The sequence below is a fragment of the Pelobates fuscus genome, chromosome 6, assembly GCF_036172605.1.
Source record: "Pelobates fuscus isolate aPelFus1 chromosome 6, aPelFus1.pri, whole genome shotgun sequence".
Classification (NCBI taxonomy): Eukaryota; Metazoa; Chordata; class Amphibia; order Anura; family Pelobatidae; genus Pelobates; species Pelobates fuscus.
This window is the reverse complement of record NC_086322.1, coordinates 264,670,122-264,680,572: the sequence shown is the minus strand read 5'-3', so window position 1 is coordinate 264,680,572 and position 10,451 is coordinate 264,670,122. Positions and strand designations below refer to the sequence as shown.

Sequence of the window (10,451 nt, the reverse complement as noted above, 5' to 3'; positions counted from 1 at the left end):
CATGTGTTGAATGTAAATATTGTAAGTACCATCTTTGACTACATATGTCCACTTTTGAAAAGGGAAATATGTTAATAAAGATTTAAAGCAGAATCTTGCAACCGCATTAATTTTGACCTTTCTTCCTTACTTTTTATTTTCTTCCAGTGGCTCCCATCCTAAAAGGTCCCTTACTCTCCCAATCGCTCCCCCTCCGGCTGAGGTGGGAATGGTCTGCCCTTGGCAGGAATAACCATCATCTCCATGTGAACCCTGTATCCCATGAGCCTTGGGCAGCTGGGGGCGGAGCCCGCCTTGGTCTCTTCTGATTGGTTCTGGATGGAATTACGTTGAATGGACCAGAATCTTAGCGGGCTGGACTGCTTGTCAGAGCCAGATGAAAAAAGGTAAGGTCCTTACGAAATGGCTATTAGTAGGATCCATAAGCTCACTTAAAGTGTATCTTTCCCCTGTAGTGTTTTAATGCTAATAACCCTTACTTTAATTAATGGTATCCTCCATTTTCCACTCTCTGTATCCTATTCACCACTATCATCGCTTAGTGGTATGACTTTCACCTATACGCCCCTCTTCTTTTCCCCACTATCCTCCACTCCTTGTAGGTTATCCACTACTATCCTTCCCAAGATATACCATCTCCCATTATCTTCCCATCCTGTATGTCGCTCACCAGTGTCTTTCCATCACGTATGCCTTCCACCACTGTCCTCTTCTCTCCCAGTTATATCCACCACTGCCCCCCTCTCTCCCAATGATATCCACCACTGTTCTCCTCTTTCAATGATATTATTATTTTATCATTTATATAGTGCCAGCAAATTCCGTAGCACTGTACAATGGGATATATACCACTGCCCCCCTATCTCAATGATACCCACCACTGTCCCCCTTTCTCAATGATATCCACCACTGTCCTCCTCTCTCCTAGTGATATCCACCACTGCACTCTTTTCCAGTGATATCCACCACTGTCCCCCTCTATCTCAAAGATATCCACCACTGTTCTCCTCTCTCAATGTTATCCACCAATGTCCCCCTCTCTCGATGATATCCACCAATGTCCCCCTCTTCCAATGATATCCACCACTTCCCCCCTCTCTCAATGATATCCACCATTGTCCCCCTCTCTCAATTATATCCACCACTGTCTTCCTCTCTCCTAGTGATATCCACCACTGCACTCTTTTCCAGTTATATCCACCACTGCCCCCCTCTCTCTCAAAGATATCCACCACTGTCCCCCTTTCTCAATGATATCCACCACTGTCCTCCTCTCTCCTAGTGATATCCACCACTGCACTCTTTTCCAGTGATATCCACCACTGTCCCCCTCTCTCTCAAAGATATCCACCACTGTTCTCCTCTCTCAATGTTATCCACCAATGTCCCCCTCTCTCGATGATATCCACCAATGTCCCCCTCTCTCAATGATATCCACCAATGTCCCCCTCTTCCAATGATATCCACCACTGCCCCCCTCTCTCACAATGATATCCACCAATGTCCCCCTCTCTCAATGATATCCACCAATGTCCCCCTCTCTCAATGATATCCACCAATGTCCCCCTCTTCCAATGATATCCACCAATGTCCCCCTCTCTCACAATGATATCCACCAATGTCCCCCTCTCTCAATGATATCCACCAATGTCCCCCTCTCTCAATGATATCCACCAATGTCCCCCTCTCTCAATGATATCCACCAATGTCCCCCTCTCTCAATGATATCCACCAATGTCCCCCTCTTACAATGATATCCACCAATGTCCCCCTCTCTCAATGATATCCACCAATGTCCCCCTCTTCCAATGATATCCACCAATGTCCCCCTCTCTCACAATGATATCCACCAATGTCCCCCTCTCTCACAATGATATCCACCAATGTCCTCCTCTCTCACAATGATATCCACAGCTGTCCTGCTCTCTCACAATGATATCCACCACGTGAACCCTTCTCCCTGTGCCATTCACCACTATTCTGCTTTTTTCCCGAAGCCATCCACCAATGCCATCCTCCCTTCCAGTTCCATCCACCATTGTCCTCTTCTCTCCAAATACCATCCATCACAATGCTCACCTGTCCCAGTGCCATCCACCGCTTTATTCCCTTCTTTCTCTTTTCAATTCTATCCACCACTGTCCTTCTGTCTTTCAGTTCTATCCACCCCTGGACCCACCTCTTGATCAGTGCTACCCACTGCTATACATCTTATGTTACTCCATTGTATGTATTTGTATTGTTGGATCTATATATGTAAAACATATTTAATAGATGTTGTCCAACTTTAAACACGGTCCTATGAGATAGCTATATCTAATTTGTATAGCTATCTTTACTTGCCTGGGTAGCAAGATTAGTTTGTGATAAAATCTGCAATTTGCTGATAATTCAGCATTTGGAAATTGGTCATCGACTCATGTATGGTATAAAGAACACTACGTTATGGACAGTGGTGTATTTTGGATCTGTGCTGCCCTAGGCATGACGGAACTCGGGTACACCCTAATTTACATTTGCCCCACCCCTTCCTGACAATGCCGCACCTCTTACTGTTAAATACTAACAAACACACTCTCAGATACACTGACACAGACACACACTGATTTGACACAATCTGACAGACACACACAATCACTGACACACATAAAATGACGCAGACACACACACTTACTCACTGACACACACACACTCCCACTCACAGACACACACACTGACAAGCATACACAATCACTCAGATGCACATACATTCACTGACAGACACACTCACTCACTCACTCACAAACACATACTGACAGACACACACAATCACTCAGACCCACAGGCTCCCTCACAGACACACACACTCACAGACACACTTACAGACAGACACACATACACACACAGACACACAGGCGCCCTCACAGACAGACACAATCACTCAGACACACAGGCACCCTCACAGACACGCACTGACAGACATACACTCACTGACATACATACACTGACAGATATACAGACACACTGACAGACATACAAACACACTGACAGCCAGGCACACACGCTGCCAGCCAGACACAGACACACACACACACACACACACACTGACAGCCAGTAGGATACACGCACACACACATATTCCTCCACCCCACCCACCCCCCCAACACTCACAGATTATTTTTTAATTTAGATCCACCCAGCCTCCCTACCTTTGGGAGAGTTGGGTGGATTTTTTACCTGGGGTCCAGCTGCTTGGGCAGTTGGGCGGCAAGTCAAGTTCCAAGGCTCCCGGCATATTCCGGCTCCTGGCATCACTCTGCGGCGTGCGAGGAAGAGAGAGAGCTCACAAATCAGCGCTGCCTCGTCGCCTGCCTTGGAACTCAGCTAGCCGCCTGACACCTGGCTATCAAGGTATTTGCCTGGACATTTGGGGGCGGCGTGTTTTACCGCCCCCTGGAAAGTGCCGCCCAAGGCAAATGCCTTGTTTGCCTCGCCGTAAATACGTCCCTAGTGATGGATGTAGATTCACAATGTAGTGGTTATTCATATAAATATTTGTGAGTGTGTTTGTGTATAGTAAATTTTTGGTTCACCTTTTTCCTACTCTAATGGCATACTCTTCAACCAGGAACTGGCTGCAATCTCTCAGCCAATCATGGTCCTCCTTGGCTTTCTGTAGAAGATATGTGTGTCTACAATAAAATATGTAAACCATACAAACACTATAAAAGAACTTAACGCTAATTATCGCCTCCTTTCTGTTTTTCCAATTTGTGATGAAATATGTGCAAACTCAGTGGAGCCATTTGTGTCTTCCCATTCACAATTATCGATAAACTTACTGATCATACAAATGTGCATTACTATGACATGAGCCGAATGGGAGACTTCACCGACATGACTTCTTGTACTTTTGGTACTTTTATATCCCTTTAATTATCACATCATGACTTACAGAGGGAGACAAAGAATATCTAAAGAAACCAAAACCTAAAAAATAAAAGTTGTATTTGTGATGTAACCTGTATTGTTTGTTACCCTATTTCAGCCTGGTTAAAGCGCGGTTGCTTTATTCATGACATTGAGAATATTTCAGATTGCTGCATTTAGTAATATGTTTACTACATACCTGTATGTTTGACGCCTACTTAAATTATGATAAGCCATTTCCTGTGTGTAAATATAAATTAAATAAATTATATGAAGGCTGCATAATACACAATATTGTATTTGCCAGCCTTAAACGAGGGATAAATATAGAAGATAATTACTACAATTATTTTTGTTATTCCACAAGTCGCCCTCATGAAGCAAGCTATCTCTTTGCATGTCTCTCCCAAAGCGATCCTGTGTTCTCAAAATGTGTTATAATCAAGAGGTTCAAAAGGAATACCACCTACGGATACCAAAAGGACAGCCAAAATCATACACACAAAACAGGCTTACTGCTTAGTCATTACACATTGAGATGAGTTAATGGCCAGCTTAAATCTATACAAAATGTAATTTACTCAGCATAGTTAAAAGAAAACTATAGGGGTCAGGAACGCAAACATGTGTTTCTGACTCCCCCCCCCCCCCCTTTCTCCCAAGCCCCTTTAGAAGGGGTTAAAACTCACCTTATTTCCAGCACAGTGTGGGTCCGCCGGCACTGGCCCTGACCGATTAGCCCTTTTTGGTGACATAACAGAATTTTAGATTTTTAGTCAATCGGGAAAGCATTGGATTGGCTGAAATCGTCAAGAAGGCAGGATGGAGGCAGGACCAAACACTGTTTTGGCCAATTAGCAGCTCTTCATAGAGATGCATTAAATCAATGCAGAGTGTGGAGAAGCTGAACGGCAGTGCTGCCTACTGTGCAGCACTGCCCCTGGAAGCACCTCCAGTGGCCATCTGAGGAGGCAGTGTTTGCATGAAAATGCCTGAAGGGAATGATTATACTCATCAGAACAACTACATTAAGCTGTAGTTATTCTGGTGACTATAGTTTCCCTAGAAAGATTTTTGCCAGCTTTATTATTTTGCTCTGAAATTGGTAAGTTGGTAGTCAACTGCCGTAAGTGGCAGTTTAGTGAATACTATTCACTGGAAAAGGGACTGCACACGTGTTAAACCAAAGAGCTTCATTACATTATTGGTGCATCCAAGGTCCGGAGGTGGGGAATTTCCAAATATTCCAAATAGAATGTCATGACTTGACAAAGGCCACATTGCGCAGCCAAAACGTTGTCACTGTAACTTGGATTTCCTATTAAAGTCTGTACTTTGTGGATGACTGATTCATTATATGTGTGTACAGTTTAGTGAATAGACCCTTCAGACATAAAGCAGACCTTTTCAGGGCACTTTACAATAATGCATTAAGAGATTTAAAAAAAAAAAAACTAACATTTCAAGCAATAAGCCATTGCATTATTTTATTGGCCTTTCATGAATACACCCCTATGTAATTTATCACTGGCTTCAGATAACAATGGCATTTAGTAAGGCATGCCAAAAAAGCAAACAGATCCCTCAATGCAGTTAATTTAGTGCAGTTAACAAATGTAAGGCATTGACAGAAGCCAGGATCATAGCGTGTCGAAGGGTAGCTTGATAGACAGTAACAAATACATTGCAGTCCATGAGATTTTATAGACTGTCATACGTCACATATTGGGGTTTGCATTCCAGCTAATTGGATATGAAATGAAAGAGTGACTTAGGGAATAAAATGCAGATTATAAGCTTTAAATTGAGATTTAGATTGTATGTTCATAATACATAAACCATATGGATACGTGGATTTTTATACATAATCTTTCCATTTTAGTGAACCAAAGATATTTGCACTAACTATCGTAATCTTAAGAGCTATTATATTTAGTGCATAGTTGCAAATTTTTACATTTGATAATACGAAAGTAATACTGAACTTTTTTGGGGTATATATATATATATTCTTTTTTTTTTATTCTTTATTTTATGAATTGAACAAGTTATTAGAACCAGGAGAGTTGGAAACTCTTTAAGGAATAAAACAGTACAATGTTCATTTTGTGACATGCATAAAGTTGCACGTTGGTTACATTTGAAATTTGAAGGATAGAACACAAATCGAGGTATACATCAAATATATATTGTGCTCAGACTATTTTGGGCAAGATAAGTAATAGGGGGAAGGGAGAAAAAGAGAAAAGCCACACTCTAGGGTAGCAGAGGATGCTGTATCCAGGACGACCAGATGGGATGACCAGGTATTAGCGTTGTAAAGAATCATGAAACTGTGCTGTGAGTTGTTCCATGTATCTGACATTGTTCAGAATATGCACATAAATAGGGGAAAATCTGCTAAATATGAGTAGAATAAAAAAACATAGCGTTTAACTGTGTGGGGATTGGCACTGTTTAATAGTTACAATTGGTCACTCACAGATTTGCGGAATTTTAAAAGCCTTGAGTGATATCTTTTAGTGTCCAGTATGCTGTCCCTCCTCACAGGTTCCTCACAGAGCAGAATGTATGTATCTCAAAAGAAAAAGATATATACACAAATGTAGTACACTTCCAGAGTTGGATAAAAAAGTATTTAATGACTTACATATCAGTATAAAATAAACGGCTTGTCACCATGCACGTCCTACGCGTTTCGTCCTGGATATGGACTTCCTCAGGGACTTAGTGCAGTAAAGTGCAGAAGTAAAAATAGCAGCATAAAACATATCCCCCCTCCCAGTCCTTATATACATCCCCAATTAGTCCGAAATGTTCGTCAGCTGGTTTTCAATTTTCGCGGCATGGATCCTGGTGGCGTCATCGCGTGTGCCGCGGTGTTTTTCCTAGTGACGTCATCACGTTCGGCGTGTGCGTTCCATCCTGCGTTTCACAGATCCGGAAGTGGGTCGCGGCCATTATAAATCTCTCGTTCTTAATGCATTGACTCAGAACATTTATATGTGAATAAAGGAGACCGGGATGGGGAGAAAAAGAACAATTAAAAAAACTCTGGGTGGTACTACTCCAAATAGAAAAAGCCAAGACATATACTTTTCTACTGTGGTTAACATTCGTCATACAAACTGGGATTCCACAGTCTGTAAATACATCTCGCTATATAGATAAAACATACAAAATATAATGGAAGAAAATAAAGATTCATGTACACACACAAATTGACCGTTCTGCATATGTGTATATACAATTCTTAAATTTCCATACTGTTTAAAGTCTTATATAATGCCAAAGTTACCCATTCTTTAGTATACATTCGTTATACAATACAATACATTGGTCATACAGTGTTTGTTACCTATACATGTTATTGTGATTAGTGGGACCCATTGATATCACACTTCTGTCTCTTTCTACTCAAAGGTTCATAGAGTTAATTTGTCTTTGAAAATGAATGAAGTCTTAGATATGAAAAAAAGGGGGGGAACCCCTAAGATATATATATATGATGAAAAATATAAAAATGCAAAATTATAAAAAAATATAATAATATAATATGCATATAAATAGAAACAAAGCTAAAATTAAAAAAATGGAAAAAAATGAAATAGAAATGATAAATAAATATTAAATCATAAAAATAAAAATGAAATAAAAATAAGAATAAAAATAAATAAAAATAAAAATAAAAATAAAAATGAATAAAAATAAAATTAAAATAAAAGTAAAAATAAAAATAAAATAAAAATAAAAATAAAAATAAAAATAAAAATAAAATTAAAATAAAAATAAAAATAAAAATAAAAATAAAAATAAAAATAGAAATTAAAATTAAAAATGAAAATTAAAATTAAAAATGAAAATAAAAATGAAAATAAAATAAAATTTAATTTAAAAATAAATAAATTTGAAAATAAATTTTAAAAATAAAAATAAATTTAAAAAATATATATAGAAATAAAAATAAAAATGAAAATCAAAATAAAAATATAAAAATAAAAATAAAAATAAAAATAAAAATAAAAGTAAAAATAAAAGTAAAAATAAAAATAAAAATAAAAATAAAAATAAAAATAAAAATAAATATAAAATTAAAAATAAATAAAAATAAAAATAAAAATAAAAATGAAAATAAAAATAAAAATTAAAAATTAAATTAAAATAGAATGTGAAATAAAATGTGAAATAAAAAAATGAAAATAAGAATGAAAATATAATAAAATAAAATAAAATAAAATAAAATAAAACAAAAAATACATATATGAAGCTTCAATTTTTCGAATGAGAAAGGAGTGTGATGTGCGCTACACAAGAACCGAAAAGAAAATCGTTTGTTTAGTCATCAAAAAAGCTCCATAGGTCAATATCTAAGTTTAGACCAAGAGGTTGGAGTGTTTTTAATTTACTGATCCAAAAAGTCTCTCTTTGAGAGAGCTTTTTGGTCAGATTCCCTCCTCTCCAATGTGGATCCACCTGCTCAATACCCAAAAACATGAAACTCTGCCAGTCAAATTTATTGCAAGTATTGCAATGTAGTGGGACTATATGTTTCGTTGATTTCTTTCTAATATTATTTTGATGTTCCAATATTCTCTCTTTTAATTTTCTGCATGTTCTCCCCACATACTGTTTCCCACAGGGGCATTGTAGCATATAAACCACATTCCTCGTGTTACAATTAATATTAGATTTTATTTTAAATCTTTCTTTTGTAGAGAAACTTGTAAAGTCTTTCTTTTGTGTAAATTTTTGATTTTTACAGGCTTTGCAAGAATTGCAAGGGGTAAAACCACTAATGTTCGAAGTTATGCTTTTATATGGAGCTTTTAAGGCATAGCTTGGAGCTAGTACATTTTTCAGGTTTTTTGTTCGCCTGAAAATCACTGGTGTTTTTTTTGGTAAAACTTTACCTAAAATGGGGTCTTGGCGCAGGATGTCCCAATGTTTATTGAGAATCTTTTTTATTTTCCAATGTTGTGTATTGTATTGGGTGGTGAAAGAGAAATTATAATTATCATTAGAGTGTTTTTTTGGTGGATTTAAAGCTATCAGGTCTCTTCTATTCTTTTTTCCAATTTCCTTAATTTCTTTGTCTAGCAGTGTTGTTTCATATTTTTTTGCCACAAATTTGTTTTTCAAATGCTCAGCCTGTTCTCTAAAATCTACATTTTTCGAGCAGTTTCTTCTTACTCGTATTAGCTGGCTTTTAGGTATGGTTTCTAACCATTTATCTTTGTGGCAGCTTTTTCTATGGATGAAACTGTTACCTTCAGTTTTTTTAAAAAAACATTTAGATTGAATCTGATTGTTTTCTACAAATAGATTTAGATCAAGGAAATTGATAGTGGTGGTGTTGACTTCATATGTGAACTTTAAGCCATAATCGTTTCGATGGATATAGTCTATAAATGATGACAGATCCTCCTGTGGTCCTTGCCAAATCAAAATAATATCATCAATAAAACGTTTCCATAGGACCAGGTTCGCTACCCAGCTATGCCCACTCCATATGTGGTTGGATTCCCAATCCCGCATATATATGTTTGCATAGCTGGGGGCGAACCTGGTCCCCATGGCTGTGCCAGTGGTTTGAAGGTAGAATGAATCATTAAAGAAAAAATAATTGTGTTTAAGAATGTAATGAATACTATTTAAGATGAAGTTCCGAAAATTTAATGATACGTTTTCATCTTTTTCCATAATTCTTTCCACTGCACCCAGGCCTTTCTTATGTTTTATTATTGTATATAATGATGTGACATCTAGGGTCACCCAGACATAGTTTTGTTCCCAAATTATATTATCCATAGTTCTTAGGACATGGGCAGTGTCTTTTAAGTAGGAAGGTGCTTCTTGCGCATATTTTTGAAGGTGGTGGTCCACAAATTCTGATAAGTGAGCGGATACAGAGTTTATACCACTGATGATTGGTCTCCCCGGGGGTGTGATTGGGTTCTTGTGTAGTTTGGGCAAAAAATAAAAAATGGGTATGATTGGAAAGTTGTTAAAGAGGTATTCCTTATTATTTTTAGAAATTATATTATTCTCATAGGCCTCTTTCAGTAGGAGTGCTAAAATGGTGTTAAATTTTTTTGTTGGATCTCCTGTGAGTTTGATGTAAGTTTCTATATCTCCCAATATATTGTGTGCCTCATTCATATAATATTCTTTCGTCATGATAACTATGGCTCCTCCCTTGTCCGCCTCTTTTATTACTATGGTGTCCATTTTTTTTAATTTTGTTATGCTTTCTGATTCTTCTTTGCTCATGTTATATTTATTATCCCCTGAGTTTTTTTCTTTTTCTAATTCTTCTAGATCATGGCAAACCATGCTATTAAATGTGTCTAAAAAGGGACCTCTATCTCCTACTGGGTAGAAATGTGATTTCTTTTTAAATTGTTTCTGTTCTAAGCTAGTTTCATTTAAGCTTTCAGTAGACATATTATCTTCTATCTCTCTCTTTAAAAAGAATCTCTTAAGTGTCATTTTACGGATATATTTCTGGACATCAATATAAGTGTTAAAAAAATTCATTTTTT

General features: G+C 37.4%; 1 protein-coding gene across 1 annotated transcript in view; it reads left to right on the top strand.

Annotated features, from left to right (window-relative positions):
- The first annotated feature begins 212 nt into the window (after window positions 1-212).
- The window catches only part of THRA (thyroid hormone receptor alpha), a 95,181-nt gene continuing 84,942 nt past the window's right edge, over window positions 213-10,451 (top strand). Inside the window, exon 1 of the mRNA XM_063425443.1 lies at window positions 213-386. Coding sequence (XP_063281513.1) covers window positions 334-386 — 53 coding nt within the window. The 5' untranslated portion in view covers window positions 213-333. The remainder of the gene's footprint in view (window positions 387-10,451) is intronic.